This window comes from Puntigrus tetrazona, chromosome 12 (assembly GCF_018831695.1).
Source record: "Puntigrus tetrazona isolate hp1 chromosome 12, ASM1883169v1, whole genome shotgun sequence".
Lineage (NCBI taxonomy): Eukaryota > Metazoa > Chordata > Actinopteri > Cypriniformes > Cyprinidae > Puntigrus > Puntigrus tetrazona.
In genome coordinates, this window is record NC_056710.1 from 15433176 (window position 1) to 15457122 (window position 23947).

The 23947-nt window shown below is 36.8% G+C and overlaps 3 protein-coding genes across 3 annotated transcripts in view; 2 read left to right on the forward strand and 1 right to left on the reverse strand.

The window, feature by feature from the left end:
- si:ch73-127m5.1 (neurotrypsin) overlaps nt 1–17422 on the forward strand; it is a 29946-nt gene extending 12524 nt beyond the window's left edge. Inside the window, exons 4-14 of the mRNA XM_043254268.1 lie at nt 459–597; nt 988–1166; nt 2779–2926; nt 5026–5204; nt 5567–5708; nt 7186–7397; nt 11012–11153; nt 11284–11565; nt 12397–12519; nt 13092–13372; nt 14718–17422. Of these exons, the coding sequence (XP_043110203.1) occupies nt 459–597; nt 988–1166; nt 2779–2926; nt 5026–5204; nt 5567–5708; nt 7186–7397; nt 11012–11153; nt 11284–11565; nt 12397–12519; nt 13092–13372; nt 14718–15052 (2162 nt within the window). The 3' untranslated portion in view covers nt 15053–17422. The remainder of the gene's footprint in view (nt 1–458; nt 598–987; nt 1167–2778; nt 2927–5025; nt 5205–5566; nt 5709–7185; nt 7398–11011; nt 11154–11283; nt 11566–12396; nt 12520–13091; nt 13373–14717) is intronic.
- LOC122355717 (cannabinoid receptor 2) lies at nt 7588–9959 on the reverse strand. The gene is made up of 2 exons (XM_043254269.1): nt 9754–9959; nt 7588–9662 (listed from the first exon to the last, which is right to left on the reverse strand). Exon 2 carries the CDS (start codon nt 9642–9644, stop codon nt 8715–8717), a length of 930 nt encoding a protein of 309 aa, XP_043110204.1. The 5' UTR covers nt 9645–9662; nt 9754–9959; the 3' UTR covers nt 7588–8714.
- Nucleotides 17423–18461: 1039 nt separating the features above from the next.
- LOC122355686 (bifunctional heparan sulfate N-deacetylase/N-sulfotransferase 2-like) overlaps nt 18462–23947 on the forward strand; it is a 60360-nt gene continuing 54874 nt past the window's right edge. Inside the window, 1 exon segment of the mRNA XM_043254224.1 lies at nt 18462–18654. The gene's annotated coding sequence lies outside the window, so the exon portion shown is untranslated.

Consider the following 23947-nt stretch of genomic DNA (forward strand, 5'->3'; position numbering starts at 1 on the left):
ATTTCAGAAAAAAACATGTTTTATATAAATTTATTTATTTTAAATATATTTATTTATAATATAAATTATAGAATATAAAAGATGTAAATATGTAAATATATACTGTATGTGTGTGTGTGTCACTTTTATTCTGTTTGTGATTAAATCGTCTGACAGCGCTAATAAAATTATATATGAAAACTGAAGGAACAATGCTATTGTTATTTTTTGGTTAAATAAAAATGTTTAAATCTCACAACATTCTTCCTGTAAAGAATAAACTGGCCTTGTCTTTTCTGAAAAATGCTTTAATTTAGAAAATAGTGAGGGGATGAGAATGCTGGCGGTAAATGAGTGTTGTAATCAACCACCCTGAACTCCCTAGAAATTACATATCAGCAAGCTAAAAAGAATAACTGAGAAGAACAACAGCTTAATAAATAATACTAATAATGCGTAATTGTCTCTCACTTGTTCAGGAGCAGTAAGGTTAGCAGGAGGTTCGTCTTTAAAGAGTGGCCGACTGGAGGTCTACCTGAATGGCCAGTGGGGGTCAGTTTGTGATGCCCACTGGACAGACCGTGATGCCAGTGTGGTTTGCCGACAGCTTGGGCTGAGGTACGTTTTTTTCTAATTAGGGCTGTCAGTGTAACATATCAATTTAGTACAGTTAATTAAAGAGAGTGTGAATATTGCTTCGACTGAAACACAAGGTGATGTTTGAATTATGTTTTTATTTGAAAATCATTTGAATAATTAGTAATGTAGTAAAATTCATCCTTACTTTATTTGACAATCTGTGAGTATCAGATCTGATTTATGTGTCTGTGCCTCTCAGTGTGAAGCAAATATTCATTAAGTGATTCATTAAAATGTACAGTGTCTCAATTTTTACTATATCTATTTTTGATTCAGCCTTTGTTAAATCATCTAAAAGTGGGTGGAAGAAAGCCTCACGACTCTGAACAGTGGAGATGACTTCTTAATATTTCTTTCCGTTTATTGTAGTGAGATTGGCACGGCTCTCCAGCACTCATATTTTGGCCCCGGCTCCGGGCTTTTTCACTACGCCCGCCTTGGCTGCCGTGGTGATGAGAAATCCCTGCTGGAGTGCAGGAGCAGGAAGTTTGTTACGAGCGACTGTAACCATGGAAACGAGGCCGGAGTGGTGTGCGCACCACCTGAAGGTCAGTGTGTTTTCTGTGAGAGTGAAGCTAATGACCTTTTAAGTGACAAGTGAAATAAACACCCCTGCATCTAGATGCCCTCGCAAAGCTGCACTGAAACTGAAAAAATGCTTTTAAATAGCATGCGAAGATCATCGGGGGTTATTTAAAGTCTGGTTCCGAGAATTCAGTTTCCGCCTCTGTGTCTGCATTCTAAGTGAACGCCGCAATACGCAACTAAGATTGCTCCCATTATAATCAACAAAGCTGTTTACAAGTGCTTATAATGTGAGCGTCTTGTTTTTTTCATGATGTGTCGTGTGCAATAAGGCAAGCCGCGAAACAAAAATTAGCACGACACACTGGGAACAAGCCGCAACACAACTAACAAGGCACAACACACAGAAACAAGTCAGTGAAATTAGCACGACAAAACAAAATTAGTGTTTGGCAAAGTTGTGTTTTGGCGATTTTGTGTTGTGCGCTACTGGGCTACTGTAGATTTTGCCCTTAAAACGACTTTGAAGATCTCACGACTTGTGGCGTTGTGACATACTTATGAAAAATATAATTAGACATTGCTATAATTGTTGTTTTTTGTGTATTTAAGCCTTTTGAAAAATAATGATTATTATTTATTCCCTGGTAACCCCGCATTTTCTAAAAGTGGCCCTCGAGCGACATCATTTGAGTATGTCTGATCTACATGAATACTAAGACAGAAAACCGCAGGGTGTGTGATGGAACATCATGAGGATGATTATGTTATCTTTGAATTGACGTTATTGCTGCTGCTTTGTCCATTCATATTGACTTATTAAATTGGTGCTTACTGAGAATAGAAATTTTAATGAAACATTTCAGTGGGGGCTTATACTTTCTTTGGTGAAATCAAAGGAGCCATACTTTCTTTTGTAGAAAGGAACAAAGGGGGAAAAAACGAGAAAAGAGGTTGGAAAGCAAATCAATGGCGTCTGAACTCATGATTGCCTGCTGAGAGCTTTATTGAAGACACAATCTGAGGACACACGGACAGATGTGCACTGTGCTGGGTTACCAGGACAGCAAATGATGTATAATAATCCTCGAACTGAAAAAATGGCTGCATATAATGTGTTCCTGATATGAATTATTATTATCATATAGACCTATGAAATATTACCAACTGTGCATATATCTGATTTTAGATTTTGCTTCAGTTGATGAGCCACTGTATAGAATAAATTGCATAGAACAAAACTGCATGCAAATATAATTATACTTACACTTCTGTTAAAAGTATTTGGGGGTTGGTAAGATTTAAAAAAAAATTTGCTCTGTATAATCAATTAACCAACCTGGGTTCTATTTTTCTTTTCTGTACTTTTCCTTCTTTATTTTTTTACCCTAAAAACATTTCTGATTTTTCGTTACCTCACTACTGCACAATTATATGAGTAGTTGCGTCTAGCATTATTTTTTATTATGCCATCTATGGCATTACAGAAAAGACCTGTAACCCCCTAGTTACAGTAGGATTATTTCACAGACAGTGAGAGTGAGAGAGACTACTGCATGCAGAGCATTTTGGGTGTCATTGCATTTATTGATGTGTTTGTGGCTTTGGGTCATGATTCCTGGTTTGCCTGCTCAGGTAATGGACCGCCGCTGCGGTTGGTTGGTGGGGAGGAGGACTTTGAGGGACGAGTTGAGGTCTTCCATGATGGGCGCTGGGGGACCATTTGCGATGATCAGTGGGATGACATGGATGCTGAGGTGGTCTGCAGGCAGCTCGGCCTGGGGTGAGTCCAAAGTAGAGCTAATACATCAAATACTCATCACACACACCCTGTCATAAATATACAGTGGATGGTTTCAGAGTGATACATCATACTGCTAACTCCTACCTTTTCTAAAATGCTTTTTGCAAATACCTAGGCACGGTTTTAAAGAATCAGTAGCACATGTTGTCTCTTGTGAGGTATTTTCATCCCTGAGTGCTCTTATCTCGATGAGAGGAAGATTGAATTATTTATCTCGTGCTGTTGTACTTTTTGCTCTCATACACCATCTCCATCACGTTGTTGTAGCAGAATAAAGACTTATGAGATGGCACATGAGCGCAGCTTTACGCCGCTGCTGCAGAGATGATATGCACGACTTCAGTTACTGCAGCATTAAAGCAACTGAATGATGTGTTTGTCGGTTATAGTTAGAACATGTTAGCTTACAAAACCCGAATGTGTTGTAAGAAGCATTATCTGTGTGATACTGCTTCTCAGGGCCTCTTGGTTTCTTACTGAAGCTAAGTAGGGTTAAGGCTGGTCAGCACCTGGACGGGAGACCACCTGGGAAGTTTAAGATTAAGGCTTCTGCTGAAGAGGTGTTAGTGAGGCCAGCAGATGCTGCTCACCCTGAGCTCTGTGTTGGTCCTAATGTCCCAGAACAGCGATGAGAACAGTGTTCGGCAAAAAGGCACCGTCTTTCTGATAAGATGTTGAATTAAGGTTCTGACTGTCTCAGGTCTGTAAAAAAGCCCAGCTGCGTTTCTTGAAAAAAAGAGTAGGGCTGTAACGCTAGCTTCATGGCCAGAGAAAGGTTTTCTCATTTGCATATGTACCTTAGTAAAAAAGTAATGTTTAAAATGCATTGATTTTACACCGAGTATAGTTCAAATCAAAATCAAACATATTTACTGCATGGTGCTAACTGATATAAAAATTATAATTAAACTATGCATATTAAAGTATGCACATTTTTTAATATTAAGCCTAAAATATTAATCTTGAAATTCAATATATTTAAAGTGTACCTGATATATAGTTCCTCATAAGCTTAGTATAGTGTATCTTTGGTTGGACTTCAGCACTACTTCTGCACAACTAAAGTGCATTAAATACAAAATTAGTTGTTCTAATTTAGCAGGCTTTAAGTTTAGTATACCAAAAGTTGCAGATATATTTTTATTAAGTACACGAGTATGTAAATGTATTTGTATTGTACTTATCATGAATAAATATTTCAGATACATTTTTAGTACATTTATTTTTCACGAGTAGGCTAGTACGAAATTAACAAAAGTTAAAAAAGTGCACATTTTTTTTAATTTTTTTATTTTTACTACTACATTTTTTTGTGTATACAGCATTTCACCAGTTGTAACAAATGATATTTAATTAAAGATTCAAAATAATTGTCAAAACATCAAATTGAGATTTAAATCTTCAACATCAAAATGAAATTTAATATTAAATTATATTACACTTTACAGTAAGGCTCCATTTTTTTAACTACACAAGTTACACAAGTTGACATGAACGCTTCTAAAGAATTCATTAATTTTAGGTAATATTTATTCTCACATTTACTAATACGTTATTAAAATCAAAGTTGTATCTATTATTTTTATTTAATGGATCTGTACTAACCTGAACTAACAATAAACAGTTGTATTTATTAACATAACAGCAAATCACTAGCTCATATTAGTTAGTCCATTAAATAGACCTTATGGTATATCAAAAATGTAATCTTACAATACAGAAAACTGATGAAATGATGAATAATAGGAAATGATGTAACCCAGACTTAAATAGTTGTAAATCACTTCACTTGACAAAATAACTAATTAAACACAATACATATTCTGGATTTTCAAATCATTTTGATGCTTTTATTTTAGTTAAGTTTCTTGCAGTTCCAGGGTGATGTGCAATGACTGGTGGGAAAATTTCCCTCTTCGTTTCCTGTGAATTATTGATTTTCCCTTATTCCCTATGTTGTTTGCAGTACCTTTAGAACTGAACACGTTTGGTATCTTTGGGTTTGAATCTTATTTAAGATGACAGAAGTCCGCTTTGCAGGGTACTTTAACTGTATATATGCCTTTGTGTGTTTCCAGGGGGATCCCTAAAGCCTGGTCATGGGCTCATTTTGGGCAGGGCAGTGGGTCGATCCAACTGGATGCAGTACAGTGCACAGGCAATGAGCTCTCTCTGGATGAGTGTCGTCACAGCGGATGGGAACAACACAACTGTGACCATATGGAAGACGCTGGGGTGTCATGCAATCCCTATACAGGTCTCATCGATAGACACACACATACAAACATCACAGCCTCTGTGCTCTAGAATACCTCATAACGATTGGTCTTTTTAACAATATTCTGTGCAGTTTACCCCCCAAAAACTAGCTTTTTCTATCAAACTGTTTTCTACATTATGTATCGCTCCTTTGTCTCATTGTTCTCATATTAAAAAATAATTTTGACTCAAATCAATATTTCACGTCCACTTATCTTGTAAGTAGTTCTGTAAATGGGATGATTTACAGCAAACTGATTTTTTTTTTTTGCAAAATGTTTAAGTTATTACTTCCATTGGCGATAGAGAAACTGTGAGAGGAAATGCGTGTATATAGCTTGTGTTTGTATATGCATTCAGATGGCGTGGTGAGACTGGTAGACGGTGATAACCCATGGGAAGGTCGTCTGGAAGTATATCACTCCGGGGACTGGGGCACGGTGTGTGATGACAGCTGGACAGAGCAGCATGCACAGGTGGTCTGCAGACAGCTGGGATTCAGGTGCTATTCTTTTATCCTGCCAGTGGTTGTGTATATATGTGTATATATATATATATATAGTAGCTGTATTACTTAAAACTGAAGAATGATACACTTTCATATAAATATAAATAGTTAGGCCTTGATTCACACCATTCACTAAATTATTAGAGTGACAACCGCATTTGTCAGCTGCATTAACACCCGAAAATACAGGTAGTGATGACTGCACTTACAGCTCTGCTGTAGTGCCAGGGTTGCCAGATCTTCAGAAAAAAACAAAACAAACAAAGACTAGCACAAAAAACACTTAAACAACCAAATGTTTTACATTTTATAACACGTATCTCATATCCACAACAGACCATTTTAATTAACACCACATAAAGTGCCTAGATTTATAAGCTAAGACCAAACAACATGCCTAAACTTGCTTGGAAATATGCAACATGCAACGCTGCAAAAGCGTTCTCTAAAGCAGCATCCTGAACAGAAACAAAATTCAGCACATCTACCTGCATTAGTTTATATAAAGTGCCCCTTTTATGGGTTCATATTTTGGTTTTGGGAGTCCCAAACAACAGGTTGATATGTTTTTCTTATAATATGCATTATTTTTATCTAATTTATTCAACGATTCCCAAAAGATTTGTTTAACAATTAATTTAAGTGACCCGTCCTCAGGTGATTGGTCGATTTAATTTAAAGCAGTGTTTGTGAACTTTTAACATTTCAAAAGAGGAACCTAGTGGCACAGAATGAATCTGCATTTCCATTCAGACCAACGCGAACAGACCAACTTGTGGGCGGCAATATGCTAATGTTTAATTTCGACATCAACATGAAACGGCTTGGGACTCGTTTTAATGATTCAGAGTTGACTTTTTTTTACACTAACTATATTTTTAGATGCACTAACTATATGCACAAACACTTTCAGATTTAAAACTTGAAGGATGTTTTACACGCTGCATGAAACATCAGCTTCAAAAATCCGTAACAGAGGCATTTTAAAATAGACAGACAAAAATAATCTTTAGACAAAAAATGGCAGATACCAAACGAATAAATTATTATTCACTCCCGCAAGGCACCGAAATAATGGTATAGTTACAAATGCAAGAGTAACTTCTGTTCTGTATTCGCATTGAATGCTAATTTATGAGACCCATTCCTGCATACAAATGTGGTTGTCACTCCTGAAACTTAAAGTGTGTACGTGGCCCATGTTTTTGTTCATGCAAACTTTCAATAAATTAGTACCCGGGTTATTACAAACCCCTTAAGTTAGGAACTTAAAAGGGGTTTGTTTTGCAACCGGCTGTGGGGATTTAGTAATTAAATTCACATAGAAGTGCCTTACACAATAGTAGTGCCCGATGTGGGTGTTCAAGTGTCTCTATGGGATCTATATGTATACATGAAGTATTTTGCGGGAGAATTTAAAGTGGCTTTATTTTATTGGGAATTTATCATGAGTGTGTGTGTGCTCAATTAGGGGTGGCGCGGAGGTCGCCCCCGCTGGCGCGTTTGGAGAAGGAGCAGGGCTGATTCTGCTGGACGATGTGGAGTGTGAAGGGAGCGAGGGCTCTTTGCTGGAGTGTAAACATAGTGTGTGGGGTCGACACGATTGCTCTCACAGCGAAGATGTTGGAATACGCTGCCACAGGGTAGAAAACAACGAGGTCCCACTGGCTCCAGAAAGTACTGGTAAGTTATCTTCAACACACACCAACACATGCGTCAGTGTGTGTGTGAGCAGGGCTTTGTGTGAGGCGCAGATACATTTTGCTGATAGACTTCTCTGTGTGCGCACCGCTTTGACCCTTTCTGAAATTCAGAGGGGATCTAAATGTCACTTGTTGACAGAGGTCAGGAATAAACACAGCCATTGTAGCTTCCCAAGCACTTGCTTTTATTGATAAAACTTCCATTTGAATTACAATAAAGTATTGTGTTGCCCTCGGCGTCCACAATGCTACCTTTGACATTTGATGGTGGAACATTAGAGAAACATGATTTTTTTTTCTCCACCCAAACAAACACAATTTCAGTCTAAACTCCATTATCATATAATACCGCTACTCTTTTTGCTCCCAGTCTGTGACATTTTGAGTTTGTTTGAATAGGTATATTTGAAATCTTAGGTTCAAATGCCAAAATTCATCAAGATGCGTGAGGCTGTGTGTAGTTATAGTAGCTTATAATCTTATAAAGTTCATCTAAGCAATGAAAGATGAAAGCATGTCAAATTTCATGATTTTATTCAACCTTAAAAAATTATTTTGTATAATAATGAATAAACATACACGGCATATGTGAAAATCAATACGACCTTCACATTTTTTTAAACATCCATAACAATAAATGAGTAGAATTTTGTAAATAACCAGTAAAGTTGTTTTTAAAGAAACAAAAGATGTCAAATAAATGCTGTTTATCAAAAATCCTGAAAAATAAATGCATCATGGTTAAGCAAAACAATTAAGCAGCAGAATTTTTTCAACACTGATAAAAATAAGAAACGTTTCTTGTTTATGTGATCAAACGGCTGAATACATTTTAAAATATTTCAACAAAGAACATTTTAAACTGTTATTTTAAATTGTAATAATACTGTTTTTACAGTATTTTTAATCAAATAAATTGGACTTTTCAAAAACATTTAAAAGTCTTACCACCTCCAAACTTGTGAATGGTTGTAAAAAAAATCTTTAGCAATAATTTCATTTGTCATTATTGAGATATTATATCCCACAATAATCACCTGTGTATGTCTCACAATGTCACTTTTTTATTCTATAAAATGTAAACATTTTTACATATTAAATGTAAAAGTACACAAAACTGAATATACAGTGGACATTATATTACATTTTACACAATATTTCATCAAAATTTAAGAAATGATAAGTGAAAATAAAAGACTGTGTATTAATTGACAACGCTGTTGTGGTTTAGAAACCAACACTAGGAGGAGCTAACACTTCTGTTCATTAACCAGATGTTAATTGCCACACATTAGTATTAGCTACTACAAGCTTTGCATCTCCTCAAACCGTCTACCAGTGATTTAAGCTCTACGCGTAGCTCGCGACAGCGCAGGGTGTATAGCAATGGGTTGATGCCGGAGTTCAGCAGACATAGTGTACTGCAGAAGGCGAATGCCCTTTTCTGTGGTTTTGAAAGCTTTGTCGTAACTACATCTGTCATCATGAAGGAGAGCACAGGCAGCCAACACACTAACAGAATCAACATAACGCCGCCAAAAGTCTTTGCCAAATGGATGTCCACACGCATACGTGCTAGCTCTGGATGTTCAGCTGACATTTTGGCTTCGTGTTTGTGGGCCCACCACACTATCAGAGCATAGGCGAGCAGTATGAGGACGATCACCATCGACACCAGACTGGCAAAGAAGGCCAGGTAGTAGCGGTCCACATACGGAAACAGATGGGAGCATGATAGACAAGTCTGACAGCTCCAGCCCATCAGAGGAAGGAAGGAAATGAGGGCAGCCACGAACCATAATGTCACAATACCCACCAGGGCTCTTTTACGCGTTAGCAGGACCTTGTAGGTGGAAGCCTTGTAGATGGCGTGATAGCGGTCAGCTGCCATCACGAGCAGACTTCCAACCGATCCTGTGAACGCCATGGTCACGCCACCCAGCTCAAGCAGGTACTCTGTTTTCAGAAACGAGTTGTCCGGTTTAGAAAGGTGGAAATCCAGGAAGTGGATGGTGAAAAAGCAGCATGCGATGGTGTCAGCCAATGCCAAGCTGCCCATGAACAGGTACGACGGATGTCTCCGCAGGTTCCTAGAGGAGGCAATGACAAACAGGACGAGCACATTGACCATGAGGCTGAGCGGTGCGATCACCAGACAGATCGTGCCAATGGCCACCTTCTCCGTGCTGTGTAGCACCGTGTAGACATTTTTGCAGGAAATGTTCATCTTTTTGGTGATGAATGCCTGTGGAAATGAAGTATATTGTATCATTTTAGATGATCACAATTTGCCTTTGTGGGTTTTTTTTTTTTTTTTTTTGTGATGTTTTACTTGCCTGTAAGACTCGGTCGTGAATGTGCTTCTTCCTTGTTGTGTTATGTGGTCTGGTATGCGTGTGAACCCAGAACACTGAACGGAAAGAAAAAAACCACACAGGCACATACACAGATTATAATAATAATGAGTAGGCTATACTTTAAAATAATAATTAATTGCCCATCTGCCACTTAATAATAATAAGTAATAATGAATACTTTCATCTAAAAGCAAATAAATTGGTTAAACAGCTAAGAAGAAAATATATTATGTGTTTTTAGATGTAAATGTAATGTAATGCACTAAAGGACCAAAATTTATGTGTGTGTGTGTGTGTGTGTGTATACACATTTATTGTGTGTGTATTATTATTATTATTATTATTATCATATTATTATTATTATTATTATTATTATTATATAGTCTACAATTTCAAATTTTTATTGCATTTCATGATAAGGTTTTGCATAAGTTTTTATTATTCATTTTGTTAGTTCTCTTTAGTTTACCATTTTTAACACATTTCTATCTAGTTTTTATATATAAAAATGAAATAGTTTTGTTTTGGTTTTAGTTTTGTAAATATGTTTGGCATAATTAACAGACCGCTTGCAAAGCGTTTAATTTATTTATACATTTTATGAATTAATTTATTTATTTAATTAACTTTAGTAAAAGTGAAAAGACAGCTCAGTGTAAATTAAGATATTTAACTTATATAATGCATTGCATGACTTTTATCAATTAGGAGTTGTTCAGTTATTGAATTGTAACAGCTGAGTGTTACATATTAGAGAATAAAGGGAAGGAGGGGTTATAAAGTAACAGATATTCAAGAGATTAATTGAAAAGGAAAGCTTTTCTTCTGTAATGTGCACTGAGTTTGTATAATAAGATCGTGAATGTGTATTAACTATATAAATAAATAATAAAAGGTCTCTTTTCATTTCTCGTTCATTTGATGCTATGAAATGCTTACTATTCGTTCTAAAAATAGAAATGTTATTTTGAGGTTCAGTCTTTTCACTGACTCTTAAAATCATGTCATGTTGTGGTTTAAGCTACACTGCCAGTAACAGAGCAGTTCTTCTTTTCCTAATACATTATGCAAGGCTGAGGTGCATGTGCTTCTTTCATCCGAAACAAAATAAATTGTAGTCTGCAGTCAAACCAAATCTCTTAAATCTTGGTCTTTTTTCATATTCACACGCACAGTACTCAGAAGTGACAAAATCTAAGCCCTGTTCTCTATTTTGCTTGCTTTCTTGTGGTTTCAGGGCCTCTGGTACGACTGGCAGGTGGCGACAGTAGAAAAGAGGGCAGGGTGGAGGTGTTTCTTAACGGAGAGTGGGGCAGCGTTTGTGATCAGGGCTGGAACGATGTTAACGCTGCCGTCGTCTGCAGACAGCTCGGGTTCACGTACGGATCCGTTTGTGCCATTTTAACTCGAAATAGCTGATGATCAGCACTGTGGAACTTGATTTATTAATTCTCTGGCATGATGCACGCAGAAGTCTTTGAATGTTTTTTTTTTTGCTCTCTGCGGCAGTGGGGTGTCAAAAGCACGACCGATGGGTTATTTCGGAGCGGGGAAAGGAACCATTCATCTGACCAACGTGAGGTGCACTGGAAAGGAGTCGTTCCTTGGAGAGTGCCCTTCTAAAGGACAAGACAGCCACGCTTGTAAGCATGGACAGGATGCAGGTGTAGTGTGTGATTATTTGCCGGAGCCAGAGGCTGACATAGCTGTGGTGGGCACACACACCTGCGGTTTGAGAGCCGGTGCTGAGAGACGCAGCAAGAGGATTGTCGGAGGATATAAATCTCTCAGGTGAGTAGTCATCTAAATTTTACTGCTGTTGAATCAGTTCTCGAACGCATGTTGTGGACATTTGTTCAGATACTGTTCGGTTTATTGCATATAATGTGAAGAGCATGCATACTTGTTCCATCAAAAATCCAATTACATTTATTTCAAATGTCTGAAAGTCAAATAGTGTTATGTGAAAGAGTTACTTTCACTTTAAACTTATTAGTAAATTAAGAAAACTAACGGATTTTTGCTTTTTGCAGTAAAAAGACTGAAATATTATTGTCTTTGTTCATTTAAAATCTCAAAAATAAATAAATCACAGTGCACATTGGTCAATTAAATAGATCTTAAAACAAAATCAATGTTGTTGTTGTTATTAACCACATCTAAAAGTACAAAAAATGGATTTTCGTAAATATTACGAAATACAAATATTTAAAAAAAATTTCAACAAAGTAGAACAAAAAGTTGGAGTACCAAAACACTATTTAAAAGGAACTTTAATTACAAATCACTAATAAAAACAACAAAATAAAGAAAACCTGATCAAATAAAAGTATAAAAATAAAACAACAACTAATTCAAAATGCCAATAAATACTATAACAGTGTTTAAATGCTTAAAACAAATACTCCACAGACTAGAAAATAGCTTACTTTGCAATTTGTTTCTAAATACTATGCTAAAATTAATCATTAAGTATCAAAAAATGTACATTTTATTATACTTTGACTGTTGAAATGCACTGTTGACAACTGTACTGTTCCCTGCAGAAAAATCAGATTTTCTGTTTGTCCACCTCATTCATGTGTATGCATGTGTGTTTGTGCACATATGTGTACCCCGCAGGGGTGACTGGCCCTGGCAGGCGTCCCTGTGGCTCAGATCTCAATCTAAAGGGAATCAGCCTCTGTGTGGAGCCACTCTCATAAACTCCTGCTGGCTGCTCACCGCAGCGCACTGCTTCAAAAGGTGAGAGAGACACCTGCTGGACATCAGTGATGTTAGCCGCTACGCCCAGGCTCCTCAGCTACCAAACCCGACTCCTATAATAATTTATAACTGATTTTTCATTGCATTTAAATTACAGAGAGCACAAAATAAGTGGCCAGTTTAAAAGCTCTGTAAATCGTGAACATATCTTATGTCATCTGACACAAATTCATGCACTTTTTCCAACAAAAAAGTCTAGAAGTTTTCAAAACAAGAAAAAATATGAAATGAAATTTCACAATATTACTAATTTCTGTCTTCTGTATTTTTAACCGAATAATATAAAAAAGCCGTGTAAGAGACTTTTTTCAGAAACAAATCTGAACGTTATTTAACGTCATTTGAACGATAGTATTTAATGTATGTATTTATGTGTACAAATCATTGCTCTGTAATGAAGCAGCAGTTATGCTCAGATTTATAGCGATTAACACGAGACGGCTCCTGTAAATCAACACTAAAGTAACACTCAATTAAAATGAGATTAGCGGAGGAATGATTGAAATGGTGGCGCATCGTCTCTAATATGAATGAATGTCTTGATTCTACAGGTTTGGAAGTGATGCTTCACGGTACGTGGTGAAGCTCGGGGATTACCACACGAAGGAGCAGGATGATTTTGAACGTGTTCTCTCTCCAGAGCGCATAGAATTGCACAGGAAGTACCGAACGGAAAGCTGGGAGCACGACGTGGCTCTGATCCGACTGAAGGGCTCCGAGGGGAAGTGTGTGTCTTTTAACCCTCATACTAACGCTGCCTGTCTGCCTGCACCTGGCAGCAAGTGGGGCAAGAGACCTGCGTCGTGTGTCATCACTGGCTGGGGAATGACAGGTAATGCTGTTCATTTATATAAAATACCTTTTAAATGTTTCAAATTTGTACGATTTTTGTACGATGTGTTTTTTTAAAATTTGTCTTTTTTGCTATTTGATATAGCAAAAATAATGTAAAAACAATATAGCAATATTTTGAAATATTATTATAATTTAAATTTATAATTTTTAATTTAAATAAAACATTATTATATTTTTAAATGTTTTTTTTTTTTGATGCAAAGCTGAATTTGTCAAGTTGCCAGCGTCACGTGATTCTTCAGCAATATGCTGATTTGGAGCTCAAGAAGAATTTATTATCATTGCCCATTTAAAAAGTTTCTTTTGGATATTTCTGGAAACTGTAATATACTTCTGTTTGAAGGTTTAGGCTAAGTAAGATGTGTTTTTAAAAGATGTTAATATTGTTATGTTCATATTTTTTTTCCGGCAAGGACACTTTAAATTAATCGAATGTTACAAAAGATTTTTATTTCTAATTTAAGCTGCACGTTTGGGTTTCTGTTCATCAAAGAAAACTGGATAAAATAAATCCTGAATCAAGAAATGCCTCTTAGCATCAAATCTGAATATTAAAATGATTTCTGAACAATCATGTGACACTAAAGACTGGAGTAAATGGCTGCTTTCCCTTAATTTTACAATATGTTAAATACATATAATAACAGTTTTTTACTTGTTTGTGTTTTTTTTTATTACTATTTTACAACATTACTCTTTTTTATTAAGGTAATTTACTGTATTTATGACCAAATCTATGCAGCCCTGGTAAGCATAAAAGACACATTTTTCAACTGCCTTCATTCTGTTATTCTAAAAGAAAACAAATTACATTTTTGGTCACACTTTATATTGTAGGCCTATATATTATACAATGGTCATATTGCAAAACACTTTTGCTGCTATTGAGGTGGGATACGGTCTGGTTAAGGACAGGTTTGGTGCTATGGTTAAGTTTAATGGTTTAGGTGTAAGGGATGTGTCAACAGTGTAAATATAAATGTAATCACAGAAATTAATTAAAGATGTAATTACATATGGGTATTTTTAAAAAACAAAAGTACAATGTACAAACATGCATGTACATAATAAGTGTATTGTACCAAATTATTAATTTAAATGTAATTACAGTAGTTAAGGTCACCTAATGTAAAGCGCGACATAATTTTATCAGTTATTATAAAAGTTAGAAAGGCTTTCACAATTTTTATATCTTCTTTTGTGTTTCGCATAAGAAAGTCATATAGGTTTGGAACAACACTGGGATGGAAATATCCTTTTTGAGCAGCTTTAAATGGATCGCAGTTGGTATTTCACCTTTTGTTTTTCCCTTTTTTTTGCAGACACCGAGCATCCCAGCACTCTTCTTCAGGCCTGGGTTCCTCTTCTGCCCTCGTGGCAATGTAAGAAGCGTTACGGTGAGCGTTTCACTAGCCACGACATGCTGTGCGCCGGCAGTATGACGTCTGACCTCAGAAAGCATGCTGACAGCTGCCAGGGCGACAGCGGGGGTCCTCTAGTGTGTCAGGGCGAGGCAGGGCGCTGGGTACTGACAGGGGTCATTTCCTGGGGTCATGGCTGCGGTGACCCCTCGTACCCAGGTGTGTATTCACGGGTTAGCCGTTACCTGCCCTGGATCGAGCAGGTCACGCACAGCACCGCTCCTCTCCAACACTGAAGCACCAACCACTTTCTCTGAAAACCACCCTCCTCATCACGCTTCAGAGAACAAGGACTCTATGACGGGAAAAACAAGATCCTGAGTGTTTGACACCTGCTATAAGCTCTCTGGATCTCAATTCCTCTGTATTCTATCTGTACAGTTCAATTTTATGTCTTTAGCATTTAGAGATTAGCATCTTTCCATACTCGCAGACGGAGTCTGTGAAGGTTTCATTCATGTAGGACACTGTACAATGACCCGTGTGATGGTAAATGGGCAGTTTACCTCCAAATTAAAGTTCTACCGTCATTTAGTTCCACACTTGCGTGAGGATGAATAAACAATGATAGGATTTTCATTTACGGGTGAACTGGCCCTTTAAAAGAGTGTGATTCTACTGTGCATTTAAAATGTTTGTAGTGCCGTCCAGAGGCTGCAGTGCATGTCAATGTATGTATTGTATTTAAAAGCCATTCGATGCAGCTGCCCAGGCCTTCTGCATGGTAGAGAATGGTAGCATAAGCTCTGCAAAAGCAGGTTTATTTCTTATTCTGTGTGGCGGAGGAAAACAGGAAGACAGAATGGATTCCTCTACTCTCTTTATTTAACAGAAGGCTTGAACTGCACCTCTAATCTTCAAGGAAACATTTTCAGTGTCGTGGATTAGACAAGTAAAATGAATTGCGTAGGTTTTTTAGATAGCGACAGTCGAAGTGATCTCTAAAGCCATGTGTCTTCTATATGTGTCATACATCTAATGAGGTTAGGAGGTTTGATTTTTAATCATGTACAGTAAATCATGATATTTAATCCATTGGTTTACCATGTACGCTCTGTGTCAGTACTGATGCATACAGATCTTAAAGATAAACGACTCAATACGTTGTTTTGTTTTGTCTCAGTCTTAGTAGACGTTTTAGGGCATAAATGGCATTTTAAATTCATAATAGTGAATAATCTAATGTGACTTTTCTCTTATTTGTCATGGTGATTTACAATACAATGTGTGTCTTCATGTAAATGCAGTATAACAACTGATAATGGGTTTCGTCCGTGCAAAGGGTAAAATCGAGGAGTTTCTCATTTCTAATGCATAGAAAGAACAAGTATGGGACAGTGACTATATTTTGTTTGACAGTCAGCTTAATGAGATTTTATTTTGTAGCATCTCTTAACTGTTCCTGTACTTTGTTCCGTGAACTGCGTGTTTTCATCCAGTGGGTGGCGATATTGTGTTTTGTTTTGTTTTTTATACTCAGTTCAGTTCAGTTCTGTTCTTATCTAGAAAGATTCTTTAGTCTGTTTCATATTTTGAACCCCTTCTGACTGTTTCTTCATTAGAATTTCTAAACTGAATTTCAGCGATGTTCATTCAATAATGGTAGATTTTTGTATTTCACCTGCAGAGGCAGAGGAAAATGTAAGTAACAAGGGCTCTTTACAATTGGAGGGGCAACAGACAAATGTAAATAGGATGTGACATCACAAATGATGACGATGACGATGCATAGCAGAGAGTGTAAAAGCCAAGTGCTTCAAATACATTCGACATTCGGACTTGAATTATTTGTAGTTGTGTAAAATATGGGGCGAAAGTATTATGACATTTCAAAACTCTCATTGATATCTCTCATTGGCTAAAATGTTGCTCTATCGATGCCACAAATAAGCAGAAAACTTGCAGCAAAACCTAAAATAAAAGCCAGTTCTTAACATTGAAAAGTTATATTCAGCCTGATTCATAATTAATGCATATTGTCTTACAAATTCTTATCATAATCTGGTATTGCCACCTAAATCAGTTAACAGGCATATATTATTCATATATTCTTAATGTAAGTGGAGCCATGCCTTCCAGTGGGCCTGCATACTTCTGCATTATATTGTTATAAAACCATTAGGCCTAGGATTATGAAGAAAAAAAAGAACTGTTTGGTTTATATCTCTTTGTTTTTGCTTTTTTTTTTGCTTAGTAGGTCTTATAGGTACATTCTGGAGATGTATTAAATGCAAACTGGACTGTACTGAGTGCTCCTCCTCTCTAAAGACTAACTTCTTTCAGTGTTTTGGATGGTGCCTGCTTAGATCTTCAAAAGCCATTTTAAAAGCAAACTACACTGGCCTCTCAGAAGACTGTTTAAAGTGGCCAATCACTGCATCAGAGCTTTGGGACTCTTCATCAAGGGCCGTGATAAGGAGCTCATCTCCCAGTCCCGACGCAGGGGACAGGGTTGATGTCTGTTGCATGTCATGCAAGCATCTGTTTGTATGTTGATGTTCTCAATCATTACCGAGTCTTTGATTTTCTGTATTTAAAAAAAAAAAAGCTTTGAATATTTTCATGTGTGACAAGTGCCAAAATAAAGTGACCTCTTCTTGTGGCAACCTATTGTTTCATGTGGTTTTATTATTTGCATAATATTAGAAATACATTTTTTAAAATGTTTGATAAATTTGAATGTGGAATTAGATTATAATAAGACATGTCATTGAACTGTTTTGTGCTGCAAAAATTTTATTTATTTTTTTTACAAAAAATATACAATTATAAAATATATAAAATAATATTTGCCATCAAGCTGTATGAGTCCATTAGTTTTAACCTTTGGTTTGTACTGTAATTCAAATTATTAAACTATTACTACCAGGGTAAATTAGGGTTGTATAGCCATTTAGTTCTTCACTCATTTTTCTGTGTTGCACAAAAGAACTTGAAGTAAAATACATCTTAATAATAGTATGTTTGATTTATAAACTGTGTCTATGATCCTCCTATTAATACAAATTATTAAATAAAAATGAGTAATAATGAGCTGTCGCTAGCTTAGCCTAAAATGGTCATTTTTCTACAAAAATCGAGTACCTACGTTTTTAAATTGTATTTATGCATTTAATTTGCACATTTTTATTTAGTTATTACAGCTTTGAACCATGATTTTCAGGTGATTAGTTTGCTTGTGGTAATGCTCTATGCAGCCTCTGATGGGGGAAAAATCTATATTATAAGTAGCCTACATCAATTTCATAATATTAGGCTACACTAATCGTTATCAATATGTAAACAATAACATTTATTTGTTTGTTTTTAATGTAGACTATCACCTGAACACGGCATTCATCAAAAAGAGCGTTTCATTCAAAAATGACCTAGTCATTGTGTAAAAACAGCTGGTAGCGAGCACACCATGACAGGGGTGTAGTGCATGGATGGAGGAGCTCAGAACTTTGAGCTGTTTTGAAGAACCTCCCCGCGCGCCCGTCAGCTGCTCGCGCTCATTCGGCGCGGGCTGAAGATGGCGGAGCAGCGCGAGCGGCGCAGGATGCGCTCACGAGACATCAAAGTTCTCTCTGTGGCGCTCAATTGATTCGGATATTCGCGACCGCTCTCAAAGTGGGCTTCTACAAAGGTAAGGGGATGCGTGATGAGTGCTGTATTGCATGCGCGAAGTCCAGAGCCGCTCGCTTTCTCTGGAAACACACATGCACGCATACACTGGTTTGGCGTTGACTTCAGTTGCAATGTGGCAGTCCGGCAGACGCAGGAACATCTCATGCCTTCAGCCTGGAGCGATGCGCGAGAAATAGCGTGTTGCGTGACATGTTGGGAGAACAACTGGGTATGTACTTGTTTGCAGATTGAAGACAAATCACTGCTATTGTTTGCAAAGTTGTAATGTTTACGCTACTGTTTCCTTGAGACCAATTATAGCCTGTACAATAGATAGGGGGGGAGACCTGTCAAAATATTCAAATAGCCCTTTAAATGTCGGTTATTTTTAGTTTGTGTTAAGCTTTTATAACTTAACAACTGAAACAAAAAGGCTGTAGCACATATAGGAAGTCGAATGGTGCTATTTATTTATTTGTAGCAGAGATTGACAAGATTTATTTGACCAATAACAATTTTTAGAGCTATTTAAGTGCCCGATAAATTATAAACATAACCGACAGTAATGAGTAGAATACAAAACATATATATAAATTTGATAATATAATTATTACTGTTTAGTTATCTAAACATTATCAAATTTTCATTGTCGTTTTACGCTAATGCTGATTATTAAGCTTCATATTTTTACCTGAGAATGAATGCTGTTAGAAATGGCAGCTTATTTACCAAAATTATTACATTAAATAAGCTATTTTATCCTGTAAATGCCATCGTCGGTGGTCTTACTCAGAGAAGGATCATTTAATGCCCAATGTAAAAGAACTGCTATCGGTTCGATATCGGTTACATTATATAGTCCAAAACCGATTATTGGTCAATCTCTGTTACAACAGACCTTAATGTAACACAAAGCACAAACAAACCTGTTGATGTTTCTTTGTTCTGAAACATGTCTTGTACAGCCTGTAATTGTTTTGCTGTGGGCATTCGGGGTGTTGTCAGCGTGCATTCTGTGAAATTCTGCCAAGGTGTGTGGGAAGATTTTCTTGATGTATTTATTTTGTTCGTGTTATGCACATCAGATATGTTTTAGAGAGAAAAGACGAAGGTGTGCAGATGAAGTTGATATATGCTGTCATTCTGACATAAGGATATCAGTTAGATGGCACATTTTTAATCACAAGGGCCTGTTTGCTTTTGAGATGCTTGTTAAAGTTCTATGTTTTGAGGGAATAGCTGGACTGTATGATTAGGAAAGCATCTGTTTTCTTCCCTGTGAAGCCTCACGGCTAGATAATTTCGCTGGATGTGCATCCAAGCACATCCATTTCTGTGATTTTTACACTATAAATTATGAGTCAAATGAAAATTAAGTCTCGTTTTAATGTACTATTGATAAGATGTTTGAGGTGCCATATAAAAATGAAACATGAGTGAATCTAGAGAGGAAAGGCACAAAAGACGGTATTGAAGTTTTGAATGAAATGACTACTGTTGCTGGTGGAGTGATGGCACATTTGAAATAAAATTACCAAAGTCATTTTTTTTAGACGTTTTAGCTTCAACTCAGTAATTACATTCGGCAGCTATTGAAGTAGGAGAAGAGAATAATAAAAGAGCTTCCGCCTCCTTTGAAATGAACCTATTAATGCCTCTCATTCGATTGAGGAACCCAATGAGTGCTGGTCAGAGAGCTGAAGATGAATACTAGTCATTGAGTGCCTCATTGATGTCCTTGATGAGTCAGATATAATTAAACATTGTTGCTCGTAGGCTTCATTCTCCAGGCTGTAATTTGCTTCATGAAGAGCTTAATCAGTGCTCGATAAAAGTGGAGCCAAACCTGTTTACGTGCTTACTGTGTAAATAGACCTACCTTATCTGCTCACGACAAACACCTCCTTCTCTGTCATACCCTGGATGCACGTTAAACACAGACACACATGCACACACACAGTCTTATAAATTAGTTAAGGACCTTATTTGTGATTCACTTTCATGCGCACATAATACTGAGTCCTGGTCATCAGCTTGCTTATTTGAAATCAAGTGAATTGTATGGATTTTTTTACAGTCTGAATAGGCGAGTCAACAATGCTGTTCTTTTCTTTGTAAAACCTGCTTTATTACAGTATATAAAAGCTAATCCTTAGTGCAAACCAAGCCCATGGTACATGGCAGAAAACATAGTATGTCAGTTCTGTTTTTGTCCTGTAACCTTAAAAATCAGCCAGTGTTTTTTTTTTCTTGAACATTATTAATCGCTATATTTAATTGAACAAAACAAAATGTTTTGTTTAAGTAATCAATCCAAATGCAGTAGCAGCAAGCCACAATGCACACGTTGTCTGCTAATAGTTTTTAGTGTTCCATTGTCATTTGGCTGTTCCATAGTTTATGCAGTGCTTTTTCGTTCCTGTTTCAGAGTTGGTTTTATAAGGGGGCTGACGTAGTGGCGTTCTGTTTGCGGTGTGCAATGCTCCAATGCCTGGTTGCAGTCCTAACCAATATCCATAAAACGTTCCTTCAGTTCCCAATGACTTGTTGTGTGAGTCACTGAGTACTGATTTCATTTCGAATTTATTAACTGTAAGATGTTTTGGATTCTGCTTATCTTTTCTTAAAGGCCTCAAAAGTAGTTCAATTCACTAAATTTGCATAATATATGTTTCAATGCACATGCTCAGCACATGAACCTGTGATTGTGGGCAAAGCAAGACAAAGGTTGAAATGTAAATATAATTTCTGATACCTAATAGTTTATTTTACCCAATAATCATTGCTATGTATTTGTTGTTAGCTTAGCAACATGTGTCTATTGAACTTCTTGAATGATATACGAGGTGCTGAGTTGTGGTGTTGGAAAGGACGTCAATTTAAAACGTTCAGGAAACAATGATTTTTAGTATTGATAATTTAATATTTAGAATCTATAGAGTTTAGTTATCACAAAGCAAGTCTGTGAAGTTAATCACACAGCTTTCATGGTTCACAATTTTTAAGGGTTAACACATTTAGTAACACTTTAAATGAGTGCTATTAAAAAACAGAACTTTCATTTTGAATTAAGATACCATTATGTTTGTGTCCAAAATATAAAACTCTTTATTTGATTAGATTTAGATTAGATTTGATTTGTTTCCATTTTGACCTGTCCTCATAACGAATGAGCGACTTAGAGGTATGAGCTTCTTAAACGTACTTGAAGGCAGCACCTGATCCATTTTAGTTAGGATGCTGCCTTAGAAGGCAAAAGACAGCAAGGCAGCTCACTAGGTTTGGAACAGCCTCTTTCTGTATCTTAGGGCTATCAGTAGCCAACTCTTAAAATATGAATAAATACACTGATAGTTTGAGTTACAGTGTGATCCGTTTAATAAAATTACAAACAATAGGGAAAATCACCTAGAAGGTCCAGTTTATGTTTTCTTTGCCTGTTTTCTGTAAGATATGACATTTCATTATAAATCAGACCGTGACTTTCATAACTTGTTAAAGCCGTTATTTTTGTGCTCTGTAAATGCCTCAGGGTATTTATTCTCCTCTCAATTAATCCTTTAGTCTCTTTATAAGGGGCTGCAAACTTCTCATGATGGAGCCATCGTGAGCATCTATGTGGGACCATTTAAACCAACAGGTGAAAATGTCAGCTCAGTTTAAACTAGGATCAAGATGCTAACAATAGAATGCATGAAGGAAGGCAGAGGTAGCGTCTTCAAGCCTCCTAGACGAGCGTGTCCTGTCCCCAGGCAGTAGTCTCAGAGTCTGCAAGCCGAGAGTTGCCGCTCTCTTTCCGAGAAGGAAGTTAGGAATGGATGGTAGCAGCGTTGAAAAAGCCAGTGGGGGGGAGGGTGACTGGCTGCTCCACAGGGAGCCAAGAGCTGTCTGGTCAGGGATCAAATTCTCGCACTGTTGGCTTGCTCGCATCCATAATTCATGTGCTTTTTTACTTGCAGAGGAAAATGGAAAATGTGCTGTGCTTTTTCCTCCAACTCTCTCCCGCTCTCTCTCTCTCTCTCTCCCGCTCTTGTATTTGCTTTTGTCCTTTCATTTCATCAACCCGTTCCAACTATTCTCTCTGACATGAAAGAGTCCGCTTGAAAGCAGGCATTATTTGCTTGGAAATCCGTAGATTTTTTAGGTTTGTTGGATTTTCATTTTTCAGCCTGTACTCATTCCTGTGGCTCTTGATCTTATTTTTCTTCACATTGCTTTCATATAGGTTAGGGATAAAACTATGTATTTTCAAAATGGCTTAGCCTGTATGTCGTGCGAGTTGCCTTAATTGCACTTGTTTCATGCAGCATCTGTTTTTAACCCAATTGCACCTGGAGGTTTAGGTGTGTTCACTTCTCGTCTTTAATTATAAGAATACAACTTGCAAACATTGTAATTATTATGCATTATAACGTTGTTAAGCAATTATTCATTATGTATCTGTTTAATAATTCATATAATTGACTTATATGAGAAAATAATCTAAAAAATGACAAAATGCAGCTTGATTCAGCTAGTAAATGGCTGAAATAATGTCCCAGTAAATATACAATTTAATAAGGCGTCTGTTTATTGTTTTATCTACTGATTACTCAGATTAATAGATTAATTTAGCTTTTTTGTGTTGCCATAGAAATACATAATTCTAAGGATGTGAACTGCTGTGAGAAGCACGCCATGGTTGTCATGTGAAGGTAGTATTATGTTGCTAAGCTAGCAATCTTTACTCACACATTAAATACACACACAAAAATTGGCTAAAATAGTGAACATCTATTAGAAATAACAATTTTGCATCTGTTTTATGTTAAAACAGAATGGCCAGGAAAATCAGTCTAGATAAACTAGTCTACCTCATTTATTAAATGAACCATTGTGACCCTTATACTTAGGGTCAGATCAAAGCCAGGGCCTTTTCTGCTTCACTTCTTTTTTTTTTTTTTTTTTTTTTTTTTTTTTTTTTTTTTTTTGAGGGACTTAATGTAATAAAGATGTTTACGCTCCCACAAAAAAATATGTTCTGCATCCTAGAGACCTCCACCTTGTCCGATACAAGCTGCACTGAGCACAGCAGGGGATGTATTTTCTTTTCAAAATCTGTTAACTCAGATAAATCCATTTTCATTCAGTTCAGTGGTTTTTGTTGGTGGAGAAATCAGCGTTTCCTGCTTTTTATCCAATCGATTACCCATTCTGGCTTGTTTGACCAGCTGCAAAAGCTCACATGGCCGTCTGCTCGTATTGTCATAATAAGGTCAGCTCACAGAATGTAAGACCAAGTTTCTGTCAGTAGCAGGTGAGCCCAAGCAGCGCCTCATAATCAGAGATCAGACTGTGTTTTGATTGCTAATGGGGACCGTATGTTATTTACTTATAGACTCACAGTTTAATGACATTGGGATTGTCATCTCCCTATTGGCTATGTGAAATAATCAGCGAATAGATCTACTGTAGGACAGAATTCACTTTTCATCTAAGTGGATTGATCTGTCACCCCAGGTTACCTGTGAGCATTCGGCTTC